General features: G+C 43.2%; 1 protein-coding gene across 7 annotated transcripts in view; it reads left to right on the top strand.

Annotated features, from left to right (window-relative positions):
• LOC111969219 (diacylglycerol kinase zeta-like) overlaps positions 1–18477 on the top strand; it is a 133249-nt gene extending 114772 nt beyond the window's left edge. For all 7 annotated transcript variants that reach the window (XM_070445359.1, XM_070445360.1, XM_070445358.1 and 4 more), the window contains 7 exons: positions 1304–1360; positions 8879–8913; positions 10058–10107; positions 10587–10707; positions 11173–11209; positions 11341–11440; positions 16003–18477. In XM_070445359.1, coding sequence (XP_070301460.1) covers positions 1304–1360; positions 8879–8913; positions 10058–10107; positions 10587–10707; positions 11173–11209; positions 11341–11440; positions 16003–16119 — 517 coding nt within the window. In that variant the 3' untranslated portion in view covers positions 16120–18477. The remainder of the gene's footprint in view (positions 1–1303; positions 1361–8878; positions 8914–10057; positions 10108–10586; positions 10708–11172; positions 11210–11340; positions 11441–16002) is intronic.
• Positions 18478–19019: the final 542 nt, after the last annotated feature.

Below are 19019 nucleotides of genomic sequence, written 5' to 3'. Positions count from 1 at the left end.
AAACAATGCAGCTAGCCATACTAGCCTCCCACTATGCCATTGTAAGAGGGCTTTAAACACCGTGTTTAACTTCCACTGTGTGTAGGTCCGGCAGTGCCAGACCGTTTTAAGCCATGGCCATATCCCTAGCAGGGTGTGATATGCTCAGGAGTAGAATGAGGCTGGGTGGAGATTTAGCCAACCCTCATTATCGGACAGAACCGGTGTAGCCTCCATTCCCTTTCCTGTCACGCTCGCCTGGACTGAATAGGAAGGGGTCGGACATTAGTAAAGGGTCTTGCCTGTGACACTGTTAGAGTATGGTTCCATGCAGGTGTACACATCTACTTAGGCCAGGAATTGTTCCATGACGTAGTCGGCGGTGTCACTGGGTCAATAAAGAACCATACCGTACCATTCCAGTTTTTTGCAAGGAAATGCATTCTTCACAGTGGAGTTGTACTTATTTGTCACGGTCCATCATTTCAGAAAAGTGTTATGGTTCACCTCCGTGGGTCTCGTGAAACAGAGAATGACAAACAGCATGCTGTTTTTTTTTTTCATTGGCAAGCACATGAAAACAAAACGTTTTTGCTTTCATAATGCCATCCATTCATAAGTGTTTATGAACTGAGAATAGTTTGTAGGACTTGTTTTTAGTGCTGATTGTGCCTTGTTTATATTACCTCCCTATATTGGGGCCAGAGAGAAGGAGGGGAAAATGGCAGTGTATATCAGCATCCGCCACAGACTCGCCCTTCCTAATTGAATCTGCCATGAAATATATAGACATTAGGCTGCTCTTTGATATTGTGGCCACGCCCACGGCAGGGACTGTGAGGCTCCATGGTCACTCGTCACCACATACAATACAGGTACTGGATCCCATTTTGCCATGGCACAATGAAGGTAAAATTGGAAAATTCAAAAAGAATGGTTGGCTAGCAGCGCTCCATTGCCATACCTATAGCACTGTAATGGTCTTTGTGCCTGAGCCGGAGTGGGCTGTGAAAATGTAATACAGTTACAAGGGGTGAAGCGCTACTATTCCTTTGAGTGAAAGTGCACTTGCTGTAAGTTTTGCATACYGCGAGTCGTATTTTCAATTTTGTTTTTGCAGCTGATGAACTTAAAACTCGACCGTACCATCTCAATGCCAATAACACATTCTGGAAATGAGGTTTTGTTTGTTGAGGCTTTCCAGTTGTTTCTGTTTTTATTGTTTATCTTGCATGTTTACACCTTTATGATTTATCATTTCTGTGTTCATCTGTTTAGTTTTTTTGGTCCATCCATTKTTTTTATTTTTTATGTTGTCTTAAAGGGCTGGATGTATCCATCGGTCTAACACTACTGCAGCTGATTTCAAACCAACATTGAGGTGAGATCAAAGCCCCCTTTCACCACATTCACTTACTTTCTCTTCACCAAGTCACTTCCTCAATTCTGCCCTTTGCACACTCTGTCACACAAGAATGCATTTACTTAGCAAAGTTTCTGATTACTAGTTCCTTGGTCTGGAGTCTATACAATATCACAGACGTCAACGCAATGTGCCAGACGTGTCATGTTGTCCAGTACTATCCCAGTGAAGAGAGAGAATCAGATCTTTGAAACTGAATTTTTTTAAATGTTGTGTCATGGTAACATTGTCCTTACAATGGTATCACCTTCACGTCCCAGCTTGGCAGGATGCTAGTGAGAATGTGGGGATGGCATTCAGCTGCCGATGGAACCATATGGCACAAACAGGCCCATGTGCTCCCTCTCACTGTCACCGTGACCCATCCCCTCTTTACATACAAATAGCACCATTTGGACAGCTGAGAGAGAGAGAGAGAGGCACATCCTCAACATTTTGATTTTACAATGAATTATGTGTCATTGTTTTGCCACTCATGTTTTTCAGCGACGCTAATTCACTGTTGATTGAGTCTCGTCTGGAGGCAGATTTGCATGATGGATCCTCTCCATGTCCACTGAGATGACTAATGAGAAGTTACATCTTCTGAACGCTGTCATGTGTGCAGCACCGCAAAGCCACTCTAAACGCATGAAATTACCCCGAATTTTAAGTTTTGCTTGTCACTTCAGTGATCTGCCAAACAGACTGATTAATGTATTTTGTAGCTTTTCCTTGCCAGATATTTTCCTGTGTTATGCTTCCCTGTCGTGCAATTATAATTATTTCCAATGTTGTAATTCATTTGAGATGTAGAGCTTTTTTTGTTTCTTGGTGTCTGGGTAAAATGCTTAGGATGCTAGCAACGGTTTTGTTTTTATATCGAATGGGTAATTAGTCAGTTATCAGCTAGTCTTTAAAGAGAGGGTATTTGAGCCTTGATACAAAGCAAATCACTGTCAGCTTTTCTTCTGATGTTTTGTTCAACAAATCCGCTTAAATGAACATGTAACATCGACTGAGGCGGCGTTATAAGCTGTCACATTCGTGTTCTTTATTCACTGTATTTTGTAATGATAGTGCTCAACTGAGTGTAATGCATGTTCCTAGAAAAGGAGGTTGTTATTTGTAGAGTGTGTTTTGGCTGCATGGACCGTAGAAGGAGGCAACAGAAGATGTAATCGTGTTGATTTTGGACAGCAGCTCCCTTCTCAGGGCATCACAATCAACACATGTATACAGTATGATGGAAACCTTGTATTTACCATTCAATAAATACTGTAGGGAGCTCTGGTATACCAGCGCACAGTCCAGCATGCATCAAAACATCCTGAAACTTTGCTAAATTAACGATGGTAAGAAAAGATGGCATCCCCATACCATTGTTGACTCAATGTTTGCGTTTCGAAAGCTCGATGTGCTGAACCGAACCACTAGGTCCTCTAATTGCCTATTATACCTTATTCTGAGACCGGCAGTCTTTTCTCACTTACACAGGAATGTACAGACTGTTTGCATTAACGATCTCCGAGGTGACAAATTGTTATCAGCTTATGGCTTCTAAGGCTTGCTTTTCACTTCCTAACAAGAGAAAATGATCCCCATTTAAAGCCACAATTTGGAGTCTGTTTTTCTGCCTAGCTGCAGCCCTGCCAGTTGGCTTGGACCAGAATAATTCATTTGAATTGACCGTTCAACAGCAGTAAATCTTGCGGCTTGTGCCTTTTTAAGGTCAATCCTGTTGCTTTGTCTTTAGCTCAATTGATTAACATTGTCTATAGTCATGCAGGCAACCTTGATTCTATGAGGCGGATCAGTTGATGTCTATCAACTGCTGGGGTCGTTGTGGCGAGGAGAAGGAAAGGGGGGGATGAGATCACATAATGAGTAACCTTGCCCTGAGACCTGAAGAGTCATGTTTATTCCCAGAGCTAATGCCTAGGCATTAGTTTTACTGTGGAAGAGCACACATAAAAGCTTCTGAAGTTCTTCTCCCTGTGATTGGAGAATAACTGTCAGGTTGGTGGTGATGTATGTGTCTGGGCTGTGGAGGCTGGGCTCCACTATAATTATGAGGTGAGCCAGATATTCCAGTAAACTGTGTGTAATCTGCCCTGGATCTCCCTCACACTGACAATCCATTAGCGACAGAGGCTAGGCCAGTGGTTTGGGGCTTGATGTTGCCCAACACATCTTAGCTGCACATTTTGTTCCCACTCTCAAAGGAAATTGCTGCCAGGGGCCCAAGGCTTGAACATATACTTTGCCTGCTATTGTTTGTGATCACTTTTTCTTTATTTTAGWCTGCTTCTTGTTTCCAGACTAACATATATATCTTTTTTTTTAAACCTCAGTGTTCTGTTTGTCACAGGCACTGTAAAGGAACTGATCATCCAGYTTGATGTAATGTAAGACTGGAATACTCATAACGTTTTCGTGAAGTGTGGGTGAAACTGTGTGGTTTAACKACATCAAAGTGCACTTTCCTCTTAAGATATATCTTTCATACATGTTTCTGTTTCAGCAACTGTATCACACACAATACGTGGCCTACATAGACATACCACATGACTGGCACTCTCGCTTTCATCGAATGTGGCACAGTAGCTGTTCCCTTCACGATGAGCTGATGAGCTTATGATCCTCTGAGCTTATGAACACTTTTGCTTGCTGGCGTCTGCCTTCTCCACAGTCAAACAGCCCAATAACTAGTGATGGGGGAAAATTCCCAGCCCTACCAATGACGTGTGCTGGTAACAGCTGACACGAAGCCAGCCGCCTTTTGTCAAGAGTTTTAAATATGCATCTCTAACAAGACGCTCAACGTCTTTGATCAAAGATTTATCTAGGGAGTGAGACTTGTAGTGAGGAGTGGATGGAGACAGACTGGGTAATTGCGGGAGACTCCTGGGCTGATGAGAGAGACTGTGGGCTCTGTGTGGTTAATTACCTCTAACAGGGGAAAGCAGGCACATTAGTAACCCACAGACATATAGGACTCCCAGACCTTAGGGAAAGACTTGTTACAGGGATTCTTTTCTCCTCAGATTTAGCATGATCACAGTGTGTTGCTTTGCACAGCAAGCATCTGCTCTGTTGTGTCTAATACGGAACCCAAACCGGCTGCGTGCGTGCGCCATCGTGCGCCATCGTGCATTTTATTATTTTGTCCCCCTACACCAAAAGTGATCACGACACGCAGGTTAAAATATCAAAACAAACTCTGAACCAATGACATTAATTTGGGGACAGGTCGAAAAGCATTAAACATGTATGGCAATTTAGCTAGTTAGCTTGCACTTGCTAGCTAATTTGTCCTATTTAGCTAGCTTGCTGTTGCTAGCTAATTTGTCCTGGGATATAAACATTGAGTTGTTATTTTACCTGAAAAGCACAAGGTCCTCTACTCCGCCAATTAATCCACACATAAAACGTCCAACCGAATCGTTTCTAGTCATCTCTCCTCCTTCCAGGCTTTTTCATCTTTGAATTTATATGGTGATTGGCATCTAAACTTTCATAGTATTACCACGACTACCAGCAAAACAGTTCGTCTTTCAATCACTCACGTGGGTATAACCAATGAGGAGATGGCACCTGCTTCTATAAACCAATGAGTAGATGGGAGAAGCAGGACTTTCAGCGCGATCTGCATCAGAAATAGAAAGGAGTTSTATTTTAGCCCTTGGCAACGCAGATGCTCGTTGGCGCGAGCGCAATAATTGAATAACATGGATTTCAAAATTGATTTTGCGACGCACGCGACGTGTCCGGTCTGGTCAGCATGTGATTGTATTATTTTTCAAGTCCAGGTGATTGTACTGATCTAGATTTCCAATAGATTAGACCAGGGCTCTCCAACTCTGTCCCTGGAGAGCTACTGTCCTATAGGTTTTTGCTAATCTAACGCACCTGAGTCTAATAATTAGCTGGTTGATCAGCTGAATCAGGTGAGTTAAAACTGGGGTTGGGGCGAAAACCTACACGAGGGTAGCTCTCCAGGAACATGATTAAAGAGCCCTGGATTWGACCCTTTCTAAAAGAGTATACTCTGTCTGATGAAGATTTTCTTTCGAATTCACTAACATTTTCCCAAACAAGTACAATTACAGCAGTACTCCACCTGAAAATCAAGATGGGTTTATTTTGTAATAATGCTTTGTTTATTCACCCAAATCTCGTAATCTTTTAATGTCAATAGGGCTTAAATGCTTGTTTAGCCATTAATCCTCCATTTGGCAAATCTGACCATAATTCTATCCTCCTGATTCCTGCTTACAAGCAAAAACTAAAGCAGGAAGTACCAGTGACTCGCGCAATACGGAAGTGGTCAGATGACGCGGATGCTACGCTACAGGACTGTTTTGCTAGCACAGACTGAAATATGTTCCGGGATTCAAAAAATGGCATTGAGGTGTATACCACCTCAGTCATCGGCTTCATCAATAAGTGCATCGACGACGTCGTCCCCACAGTGACCGTACGTACATATCCCAACCAGAAGCCATGGATTACAGGCAACATCCACATCGATCTAAAGGCTAGAGCTGCCGCTTTCAAGGATCATGACACTAATCTGGACGCTTACAAAAAAATCCCCCTATGCTCTCAGACAAACCATCAAACAAGCAAAGTGTCAATACAGGATTAAGATTGAATCCTACTACACCRGCTCTGACGCTCGTCGGATGTGGCAGGGCTTGAAAACTATTACGGACTACAAAAGGAAACCCAGCATCAAGCTGCCCAGTGACGCGAGCCTACCATTTGAGCTAAATGCCTTTTATGTCTGCTTCGAGGCAAGCAACACTGAAGCATGCATGAGAGCACCAGCTGTTCTGGATGACTGTGGGATAACGCTCTCGGTAGCCGATGTGAGTAAGACCTTTAAACAGGTCAACATTCACAAAGCCGCGGGGCCAGACAGATTACCAGGACGTGTACTCAAAGCATGAGCGGACCAACTGGCAAGCGTCTTCATTGACATTTTCATCCTCTCCCTGACCGAGTCTGTATTACATACATGTTTCAAGCAGACCACCATAGTCCCTGTGCCCAAGGAAGCAAAGGTAACCTGCCTAAATGATTACCGCCCCGTAGCACTCACGTCGGTAGCCAAGAAGTGCTTTGAAAGACTGGTCATGACTCACATCAACAGCATCCTCCCGGATACACTAGACCCACTCCAATTCGCATACTGCCCCAACAGATCCACAGATGATGCAATCTCAATCGCACTCCACACTGCCCTTTCCCACCTGGACAAAAGGAAAACCTATGTGAGAATKCTAGTCGTTGACTACAGCTCAGCGATCAACCCCATAGTAGTCACAAAACTCATTCACTTAGCTAAGGACCCTGGGACTCAACACCTCCCTCTGCAACTGGATCTTGTACTTCCTGACGGGCTGCCCTCAGGTGGTAATTGTAGGCAACAACACGTCTGCTACGCTGATCCTCAACACTGGGGCCCCTCGGGGGTGTGTGCTTAGTCCCCTCCTGTACTCCCTGTTCACCCATGACTGTGTGGACAAACACGACTCCAACACCATCATTAAGTTTGCCGACGACACAACAGTGTCAGCCTGATCACCGACAATGATGAGATGGCCTATAGGGAGGAGGTCAGAGACCTGGCAGTGTGGTGCCAGGACAACAACCTCTCCCTCAATGTGAGCAAGACAAAGGAGCTGATCATGGACTATGGGAAAATGCGGGCCAAACGGGCCCTCATTAACATCGACGGGGCTGTAATGGAGCGGGTCGAGAGTTTCAAGTTCCTTGGTGTCCACATCACCAACRAACTATCATGGTCCAAACACACCAAGACAGTCGTGAAGMGGGCACTACAACACCTTTTCTCCCTCAGGGGACTGAAAAGATTTGGCATGGGTCCCCAGATCCTCAAAAAGTTCTACAGCTGCACCATCGAGAGCATCCTGACCGGTTGCATCAGCGCTTGGTATGGTAACTGCTCGGCATCTGAACGTAAGGCGCTACAGAGGGTAGTGTGTACGGCCCAGTACATCACTGGGGCCAAGCTTCCTGCCATCCAGGACCTACATACTAGGCGGTGTCAGAGGAAAGGCCAAAAAATTGTCAAAGACTCGTCACCCAAGTCATAGACTGTTTTCTCTGCTACCGAACGACAAGCGGTACCGGAGCGCCAAGTCWAGGACCAAAAGGCTCCTTAACAGCTTCTACCCCAACCCCCATAAGACTGCTGAACAATTATCAAATGGCCACCGGATTATTATACACTTGACCCCCCCCCATTTGTCTTTTACACTGCTGCTACTTGCGGTTTATTATCTATGCATAGTCACTTCACCCTACCTACATGTACAAATTACCTCAACTAACTTGTACCCCGCACATTGACCCGGTACCGGTACCCCCCGTATATAGCTTTGTTATTTTATTGTGTTGCTTTTTATTCTTTTTTACTTATTTATTTGGTCAATATTTTCTTAACTCTTTCTTGAACTGCACTGTTGGTTAAGGGGTTGTAAGTCAGCATTTCACAGTAAGGTCTACACATGTTGTATTCGGCGCGTGTGACAAATTAAAGTTTGCTCTTATTTGGTAGATGACCATTATATCTATTCAAGCGTTTTTTTTTATTCTCAATTAATACAATGGTCTCTGACCCTCTAATGTCTTTATATTCACACTTTTCATACCCATTATGTTTTACCCCTTCTGCTCTGCGCTAATAACAACGATGAAGAGCCAGTCTTTAGGCCAGCCTGAGAGAGGTGGGGTTGACCAGTCAGTAGGATAATCTGTCTGGTCAGTACAGGGCCTGCTCCTCAGACAGTCAGTCTCAGCTTCACTGTTCCTGCCGTTGTGCGTTTTGATGTTAGCCTTGTGTCAATTCTCAGTGGATTAGTGTGTGGGGGATTTGGCTTCTGGCAAACAGACAGCCCAGCCAGGATCAGACAGTACATAACCTGGAGTGACAGCAGGGAGGCCCAAGAGCTGCCTCTCTGTCCACTCACTCTGCCTACTGACACTGCTCTGTGTGTGTGTGTGTGTGTGTGTGTGTGTGTGTGTGTGTGTGTGTGTGTGTGTGTGTGGGTGGGGTTGGGGTGTGTGTGTGTGTGTGTGTGTGGTGTGTGTGTGTTTGGCTGAATCAGAATGGAGGAGAGGGAGGGGGAGCTCTTTTGGCTGCAAACACACGTATTAGAATATTGTACCTTGGGCTAGTTGGCAGGCAAGGGATGCCTGGAAAAACAGAGCAAATCAAGGGACTGTCTAATTAACCACACCACCTCTCCTCTGAACCAAAACCATGCAACCGAAGCAAGTCTTTTTTTGGGACATTTTGTTTTGGGGATTTGATTTGTTTTAGGTTTTTTCCTATCATGGATGTTTGCTATGAAAACCCAAGGGATGCAGAGAGGTGGGCTTTACATGCATTTTGTTTTGTAGACAGATAAGTGAACTGTTTGTTTTGTATTGCTTTAATCGTGTCTTGCTCTCTATCTCCCCCAGGTCGGAGAAGAATACACTGTGCAGTACAGACAAAGGTAAAACAAACACACTTTGAATTGTTGCACTAGGTGATTATAAATTGACGCCGTTAACTTGGCAGCAAGTGGATGTGGGTAAATGGGTWTCCACAATCAAGGTTTAAGAAACTAAAATCCACCGCCAGCTAATTCCTGTCCRAATGAAGTTTCACTATGAATAATGTTGAACGATAAGAGCCTGATGCTTTTTTGAGCTGGATTCAAGAGGTGGCTAAAAAATGTCTTAGCCTTTGTGGCCCTGCTTTAACAAAACCCCGGAAGTTCACCTGCCATCATGCGAAGGGTTTTACACCGCAAAAAATTATTGCCACTTAAGATATGCATTTCACAGCATTTGAACTAGAGTGCTGCGGTGAAGGATTATTAAAATTCACAGGAAACACATTAGCATTCAAGTCCATCCCTCACGAAGATTCTGGCGTGAGCCCAGTCAGAATATATTCTCGAGACCTGACTTGGCATCTCTCGAGTTGTTTTCTAAAGGACAAAAACCAAAATGTCCAGTAGCAGCCCCATTTCTAATTATGGTTGTTCAGCTCTGACAGCAGGATTCTAGAGCTGTATCTTCAGACGCAGACGTCGTGGTAGCAACTGTTTGACTTGCAGAGCTGGCTAACTGAGATTTGTGAGAATGCTGTGGGGAATTTTGAGTTGACTGTTTTCCTGCCTCGACRGAAAACATGCAGATGGGTGGATTCGGGTAAATAATCTACAAAGGGCATTTTGGTGCTTTGAACAAGGATTTGCCATATTGAGACTGAACCCAAGAACTCTACAGGCGCTAATGTGATTATCCGTGTTAATTTAAATCATTTCATGATCCAGTGTTTAAATACTGAGTCTCTACTGAAGGCAGCATCATGCATCTTGCTCTCGTTACTGTCCATGTTAGCTGAGTAAATAGATTGACAATGTTTTTGCTCATCAATTCAGTTTGAGGTTCCTTTCCCAAGACTGTCAGTCTTACATAAGACATACAGAACTAAAACCAAACAAACAAGTACCCCATAAAGAGCTATTCATGAACACGGGCACACTGCTCAGATCTGTTTCTTTCCCCTAAGGACACTGTCATGTATTATGGTCTGATATTGTTGTGACTACTGAATCTACGGCCTCCTCTCGTATCTCTACCTTGCAGTGTCACAGGAAGTGTTGATTGAATGTGTGAAGCGCAAAGACCATCTGAAGGTGAGTGGGAGCCACAGTGGCCAATGGATATGCACACTGCATATACAGTACCAGTCAAAAGTTTGGACACCTAGCCTCCCTTTGCCTTGATGACAGCTTTGCACACTCTTGGAATTCACTCAACCAGCATCACTGTTTTGGTTACTACATGATTCCATATGTGTTATTTCATAGTTTTGATGTCTTCACTATTATTCTACAATGTAGAAAATAGTAAAAATAAAGAAAAACCCTTGAATGAATAGGTGTGTCCAAACTATTGACTGGTTCTGTAGGTATACATACTGTATAGTGAATGTAGGCTCACTAATTGATACATTCAACAAGGGAATGATGATCACTTTTGTCATGACTTAACCTCAGGGTAAGCATTTCTCTGGTCGGCAATGAATAAAAATGCAGTCTATTCCCCCATTCCTCTGGACATGCAGTCACTTTCCCCACTCCTCCAGTCATAACAATGTGCCCTTTTCTCTCAGCTGAAGGAGCTGCACAAACTGGGAGCTGACCTGTCAGTACAGGACCCCTCAGGATGCACCCTGCTCCACTATGCTGTGGACACTGGTAGCAAGGAGACTGTCAAATACATCCTGGACAATGGTAGGGACAAGGCAATACACATTTATGTGTTCTATTTAAGTCTGTCGGTAGGGCATCCCCCTCACAATACTGAATGATTCTGTGGGATTTACCAAAGTGAGTCTGTGACCCTCAAATATGAACTATGTATCAGAAGTTAACCCAGCACAGTATGCTCTATGTTTTGTGATAGTAGAATTATGTGCCAGGTGTGGAACGCCATAAATTTGAGGGTCATGAACATTGTTTAAGACAAGCCACAGGGCATGTACATCTCACTCTGTGTACGCTTGTTGTCGTTTATGGAGTCTTTCTTGCTCCACAACGAATGATACATTCCAATATTTGAAAAGGATATGTTTTCTGTCAATGTCCTCCTACACCAGCTTTTTACTACTCTATAAAAGTAGTATCTTGGAGCATTGCAATTGGTTTAGGGACATGCTTTGAAATGTCTCTTTTCCCCTGCCCCCTACCAAAAAACAGCACCCACAGATATCCTGGATGTAACAGAAAAAGAAAAGTAAGTTTAAGACATGGATTTTGAAATGCTCATTTTACACACATTCTGTGTGATGTATCTAGTTAAAGTTTTAAATAGAAAGTTACACTCATTGTATCTACTTTCTCTCTCTCTCTCTCTCTCTGTCTCAGTGGGGAGACGGTGTTGCACAAAGCAGCGTCACTGTGTCAGAGGACTATCTGTCACTACCTGGTAGAGGCAGGGGCATCCCTCATGAAGACAGATTTACAGGTGAGAGCAACGCTCCCTCTTCCCTCATCGCTTGACTCTTTATTTGGCCAAAATAAACCGAGTTGATGCATAGGCTACCCCTGAGAAGTGTTTTATAGGGAAGCAGGTAGCTTAGCGGCTAAGAGCATTGGGTCCGAAAGGTCGCCGACCGACTAGCTGAAAAATATGCCGTTGTGCCCTTGAGAAAGGCACTTAACCCTAATTGCTCTTCAAATCAAATCACATTTTACTAGTCACATGCTTACTTACGACACCCTAACCAACAATGCAGTTTAAAAAAATATGAGTAAGAATTAAAAATAAAAGGAACAAGTAATTAAAGAGCAGCAGTAAAATAACAATAGCGAGACTATACACAGGGGGTACCGGTACAGATTCAATGTGCGGGGGCACCGGTTAGTTGAGGTAATATGTACATGTACTGTAGGTAGAGTTATTAAAGTGGCTGCATAGATGATAACAGAGATTAACAGCGGTGTAAAAGGGGGCAATGCAAATAGTCTGGGTAGCCATTTGATTAAATGTTCAGGAGTCTTATGGCTTGGGGGTTGAAGCTGTTTAGAAGCCTCTTGGACCTAGACTTGGTGCTCCGGTACTGCTTGCCGTGCGGTAGCAGAGAGAACAGTCTATGACTAGGGTGGCTGGAGTCTTTGACAATTTTTAGGGCCTTCCTCTGACACTGCCRGGTGTAGAGGTCCTGGATAGCAGGAAGCTTGGCCCCAGTGATGTACTGGGCCGTACGCACTACCCTCTGTTGTGCCTTACGGTCGGAGGCCGAGCAGTTGCCATACCAGGCAGTGATGCAACCAGTCAGGATGCTCTCGATGGTGCAGCTGTAGAACCTTTTGAGGATCAGAGGACCCATGCCAAATCTTTTCAGTCTCCTGAGGGCGAATAGGTTTTGTTGTGCCCTCTTCACGGTTGTCTTGATGTGCTTGGACCATGTTAGTTTGGTGATGTGAACACCAAGGAACTTGAAGCTCTCAACCTGCTCCACTACAGCCCCGTCAATGAGAATGGGGGTGTGCTCTGTCCTCTTTTTCCTGTAGTCCATAGTCATCTCCTTTGTCTTGATCACGTTGAGGGAGAGGTTGTTGTCCTGGCACCACACAGCCAGGTCTCTGACCTCCTCCCTATAGGCCGTCTCGTCGTTGTCGGTGATCAGGCCTACCACTGTTGTCATCAGCAAACTTAATGATGGTGTTGGAGTCATGCCTGGCCATGCAGTCATGAGTGAACAGGGAGTACAGGAGGGGACTGAGCACACACCCCTGAGGGGCCCCTGTGTGGAGGATCAGCGTGGCGGATGTGTTGTTACCTACCCTTACCACCTGGGGGCGGCCCGTCAGGAAGTCCAGGATCCAGTTGCAGAGGGAGGTGTTTAGTCCCAAGGTCCTTGGCTTATTGATGAGCTTTGAGGGCACTATGGTGTTGAACGCTGAGCTGTAGTCAATGAACAGCATTCTCACATAGGTGTTCCTTTTGTCCAGGTGGGAAAGGGCAGTGTGGAGTGCAATATAGTTTGCATCATCTGTGGATCTGTTGGGGCGGTATGCAAATTGGAGTGGGTCTAGGGTTTCTGGGATAATGGTGTTGTGAGCCATGACCAGCCTTTCAAAGCACTTCATGGCTACAGACRTGAGTGCTACAGGTCGATAGTCATTTAGGCAGGTTACCTGAATGTTCTTGGGCACAGGGACTATGGGGGTCTGCTTGAAACATGTTGGTATTACAGACTCGGATAGGGAGAGGTTGAAAATGTCAGTGAAGACACTTGCCAGTTGGTCAGCGCATGTTCGCATTACATGTCCTGTTAACTTCTCTGCGCACGGATCCCTTTTACGGGATAATTTTCCTAAACAACCGCTGAATTGCAGGGCGCAAAATATTACTAAAAATATTTATAATCATGCAATCACAAGTGAAATATACCAAAACACAGCTTAGCTTGTCGTTAATCCACCTATCGTGTCAGATTTTGAAAATATGCTTTACAGAGAARGAAATCCAAGCTTTTGTGAATGTATCAATCAATGCTAGAACAGCTAGCCCCAAATTAGCATGGTCACGAAAGTCAGAAAAGCAATACAATTAATCGCTTACCTTTGATAATCTTCAGATGTTTGCACTCACGAGACTCCCAGTTACACAATAAATGTTCTTTTTGTTCGATAAATATTACTTTTATAACAAAAAAACGCCATTTGGGTTGCGCGTTATGGTCAAAAAACTACAGCCTCGTTCCGGTGCTCGTTCCCAGACATATCAGATTCAAAAATATGTGTTTTCTATCCTAATCTGTAAATTATATGCATATTCTACGATCTGGACCTGAGGAAGAGTCCGTTTATCTTGGGAACGTTATTTTTAAGAAATAATAATAATCTGACCCCTAGCGTCAAGAGGTTAATCCGTCTTGTGTATGTTGACCTGTTTAAAGGTCTTACTCACATCGGCTGCGGAGAGGGTGATCACACAGTCTTCCGGAACAGCTGGTGCTCTCATGCATGTTTCAGTGTTATTTGCCTCGAAGCGAGCATAGAAATAGTTTAGCTCGTCTGGTAGGCTCGTGTCACTGGGCAGCTCTCGGCTGTGCTTCCCTTTGTAGTCTGACAGATGTGGTGTACTCCTCCTCAATGCCATCGGAGGAATCCCGGAATATATTCCAGTCTGTGCTAGCAAAACAGTCCTGTAGCTTAGCATCTGCTTCTTCTGACCACTTTTTTATTGATCGAGTCACTGGTGCTTCCTGCTTTAGTTTTAGCTTGTAAGCAGGAATCAGGAGGATAGATTTATGGTCAGATCTGCCAAATGGAGGGCGAGGGAGAGCTTTGTACGCGTCTCTGTGTGTGGAGTAAAGGCGGTGCAGAGTTTTTTTCCCTCTGGTTGCAAATTTAACATGCTGATAGAAATTTGGTGAGACGGATTTAAGTTTCCCTGCATTAAAGTCCCCRGCTACTAGGAGTGCCACCTCTGCTAAATTCCTAAAATGTAAAATGGATAAGTGGTAGAATGGCTTAATCATCATCCAGAAGGAAAACTAGCTTGTCTTTCTTATGACACGCTAATTGTACACCGGGTTGGGGTGCATTACAGCGGTGCCCTACACGTCCCTTCTGAACCAAACTAGCCAGATGCCTGCAAAGTCAATTAAAGTACTTACCTCCAAGTGGCTCCACCATAAAATATCTTATGTGTTTACCCTCTCCTGCAGAGATAGCCAAATGGATACATTTGTTTAAGCTACTATCGACAGTGTGTGGAAGGCAGTTGGAACACAAGGCTTTAATTTTTTACTACAGTATTTCACAAGATCCTCCTTCTGAAGACACCACAGCTGGTTTTTATCTCAGATTTCTGTCCTGGAAGGCTCAGACTACCACATTTAAGATGTCTTGATTTTCATGTCAAGGCTTGAAGAGTTTTCCTATCCAAAATCTCACTGCACATGGTGTGTCTGCAATGTAGTCTCTCTCATAAGCAACTGACAGAATGCTTGAGGTGTCACTATTCTAGTACTATAGCCCATGACACTCAGCAGTGTCTGTCTGTCTGTCTGTGTCTGTCTGTCTGTGTCTGTCTGTGTCTGTCTGTCTGTGTCTGTCTGTGTCTGTCTGTGTCTGTCTGTGTCTGTCTGTGTCTGTCTGTGTCTGTCTGTGTCTGTCTGTGTCTGTCTGTCTGAGCAATGATGAAAAATGTAATCTTGCAGGATTTGGGGCAAGTCTGATTCATACCCTGTGGCCTTGGGATGCAGTTCAGCCTGGCTTTCTTTCCTCTCCGCCGTCTCTTCATCCTGCCACCCTTTCTGCCTGTCGGTCTTTCTCACTCGCAATACATTCACGCTTGGCCTTGAGACATCAGCATATCTTAGCAATGACTTTTCCTGTCTTTTTATCTCAACATCTCACCATGTTCTCTTCTTTTTCGTTTGAGKTTTTTGGGGCTCTAGCACTTCAAAAAAACAAGAAATGTAAAATAATTGGGTTTTGTGAAGCTATTTCTTAAATAGCTCCCGAGTGGCACAGCGGTCTAAGGCACTGCATTTCAGTGCTAGAGGCGTCACTATAGACCCCGGCTCGATCCTGGGCTGTATCGCATCCGGCCGTGATTGGGAGTCCCATAGGGCGGTGCACAATTGGTCCAGCATCGTCCAGGTTTGGCCGGGGTAGGCCGTCATTGTAAATAAGAATCTGTTCTTCACTGACTTGCCTAGTTAAATAAAGGTTAAATAAAACATTTAAAAAATGCTACAGTAGCTCTTGGATGAATCAGAAAACTTTTGAGTCTAAAAACATTCTAGATTTGCTTTTGCACACAGACAAACAAACATTTGGTGCATATTCACTGTTGATAACTGGAAATATTACATATTAAACATGATGAAATCTGAATGCAAATGATTCGTATGTCTCAAAAATACTTGCAGATTGTACTTTGCAGACTGGTCTTTGACTCTGCGGCTTAATGTTCAGACCTCAGGAGAAATAGATGCTGCCTTAATTAAAGTTGGGTTCTTCATTGCAGTCTTTTATGTTGAGCAAATTGCCTCTCTTATGCTGCAGGGTGACACACCAAAGCATCGTGCAGAGAAGGCCAAGGATGCAGAGCTGGCTGCCTACCTGGAGAACCGGCAGCACTACCAGATGATCCAGAGAGAGGACCAGGAGACAGCTGTGTGACCTCCCTCTGCTCCCTGACCTCCAGCACCACTTCCCTATCACCTAACCCTTGTGCCAAAACTACTTTAGCTAAAAGAGGAAACTCACCAGAGAAGATGGTTCAAAGATAGCCAGTGTTGTATTCTCCTGCTAGGGAGTTGGTTGGAATCCTACCAGATGAGAGACTCTTAAGGTCCACCATGTGAGATGCTCGTGACCAGTGGACTTGATTATTGCACTGCCAAAAAAAAGCTGTTTTGTGTCGGAACGCTTGGAAGAGATGGCTCATCTGTTACATTTTTCCCCCAGGTTGTGTTGCACTTGCGATCCACCTAGACTGAATGTTGAATTTTGCTCCAAGGTTTTAGGACAGGAGCTTGGGTAATTGAATGTCTAGGTAATTGAATTGTTATACTGTCCGATGGAGCTGTATCGCTCTGTGTCTATAAAAGCAGCATGAGCGTTTCAACTGTACGGATCACAACGACTCAGTAGATTTCGAAAGAGTATGAACACTCTGATCTGTAGGCCAGCTGTCTTTAAGGCTACCAAAAATGACATTCTTTTGATTAGGTTTTTATTTGTTTGTTGTACATTATTATAATTTGTTGACTGATTTTGTCCACCCATAATGAAGTGTGATGGTATCAAACTATCCACAAAAGTGGGGAATTTTACACGTAATACTTTTCTCATCACCAAACAATTTCAACTGAGTAAATCAATATTGTTCTACTTTATGATCACTTGGCAAATTTTTATTTTATTTCTTAGTTTTAATAAGGATATTTGGTACTGTACACTTATCGTAGTAGCTCTGTGTTCAAGCAGTTTATGCACTGCAGCTCCAATTGCCTTGATTTTCTTATTTTGTTGGCTGATTAGTTTGTATTTAATGTACTTAATTAAGTCATGGTGTATTTTTATTGCATTTTTAAGCAGATTGATGTTTATATAATTTGTACATACTATAAATTTAAAATGTTTTGTGTGTGGTCATTATTTACTATAAAAATTTGCATTTGATATGTATTAGTTTCAGAACTACAAAGCATTTCTTCTCTCATATTGTTACAGAAGTCAAAGGCGTATTTATTCACCTCAACATTTTTTACAGATCCTTAACATGCAGTCAAATTATGTTCAGCAACTCAAAAATGTTCTGAAGGTTTGAGTTGTAAATTTACAGGTTGGATTTTGTTTTTTTTTACATACAAAAATAATAATTTGTCTTCATACAAACCAATAATTTGTGGTTGCTATTTATTTTCCATAGTTATAATCTGTTAAAATATGACTGGCCATTTAAACCAGCAATATAATTCAACTTAAGTTATAAAGACATGTGATTAATTTAAATGGTGTACATGCTATATTGTGTAGAGAGTGATGGGAAGGAATTGGTCTCATTCCAAAGCTATCCTACAGTATAACTAGTTTAATGTAGCACCACAGTAACTGTGGATCTACTGTATTTTGAAATGAGTTATTTCTCTGGATGTTTTGTCTTATTATTTAATCACTAAACATCCTTGTAAGACATACTTGTAAACACATTAACAAGGTACACTTTCATATACACATTTTTACTTGATTGTGTTTGTTGTCAGAAGTTTATAGTTTTGACCTTCAAACAAACCATAATGCCAACTAAGATGCATTTCATTGTAAATAATTGCTGTTCTCTATTATGGCCAGATACATTAATAAATGTAGCACTGAATCAGTTTCTGTGACAGGAAATATGTTGTCAATGAAAGGCCTTGAGTGTTTCTAATGCCAGACTGAAAATAACGTGCTTTTGATTTGATTRTGAAAAGTCAGTAATTACGCCTCGTACATAATCATATGTTCTCACTGAATATTTTGGGGGTCCACATTTTTTTTAAATTACATTTTAAACAATAGAAAACATCCACATACAAACGACAACATACAGACGCACACAAACATCCACAACATCACGCCTGCCCAGACCAACCTGCTCACACCCCCAGCTCCAGTGCCCGCATCACTTTCCGCCACATAGCCTCAAACTGCACCATTTTGTTTCATGGTCACACTGATTGTCAGCATTTTCAATAATGAAGACAGTAGGCCCCCTTTTAGTTGACTTCACTATAGTTGAAATATCATGTTAGCCTTGACGCTGAGAAGACTAGATGTCATTTGAGGCATTTAAGATTATACTGCATTCTGAAAGAGGTGCATATTTGAATAGGTATTGTAACATATATCCTCCTGTTCAGAGACTGACATGGAGATGTAGGAAATGCCTTTGCATTTGTATAATTTGGATGTATATTAACATTCCYTCATCAGTCTACACACAATGCACTATAATGACAGCAAAAACAGGGGTTTAGACATTTTTGCTAATATTTTTTTTTTTTTTTAAGTACTATTTAGACCCTTTACTCAGTACTTTGTTGAAGCACCTTTGGCAACCATTACAGCCTCGAGTCGTCTTGGGTATGACGCTACAAGCTTGGCACACCTGTATTTGGGGAGTTTCTCCCATTGTTCTCTGCAGATCCTCTCAACCTCTGTCAGGTTGGATTGGGAGYGTCGCTGCACAGCTTTATTTAGGTCTCCAGATATGTTTGATCGGGTTCAAGTCCGGGCTCTGGCTGGGCACTCAAGGACATTCAGAGACTTGTCCCAAAGCCATTCCTCCATTGTCTTGACTGTGTGCTTAGGATCGTTGTCCTGTTGGAAGGTGAACCTTTGCCCCAGTCTGAGGTCCTGAGCACTCTGGAGCAGCTTTTCATCAAGGATTTCTCTGTACTTTGCTCCGTTCATCTTTCCCTCAAACCTGACTAGTCTCCCAGTCCCTGCCGCTGAAAAATATCCCCACAGCATGATGCTGCCACCACCATGCTTAACTATAGGGATGGCACCAGGTTTCCTCCAGATGTGAC

The sequence above is a fragment of the Salvelinus sp. IW2-2015 genome, linkage group LG10, assembly GCF_002910315.2.
Source record: "Salvelinus sp. IW2-2015 linkage group LG10, ASM291031v2, whole genome shotgun sequence".
Lineage (NCBI taxonomy): Eukaryota > Metazoa > Chordata > Actinopteri > Salmoniformes > Salmonidae > Salvelinus > Salvelinus sp. IW2-2015.
Note: the sequence above shows the minus strand (reverse complement) of the source record. Positions and strands in the feature narration are given on the sequence as shown.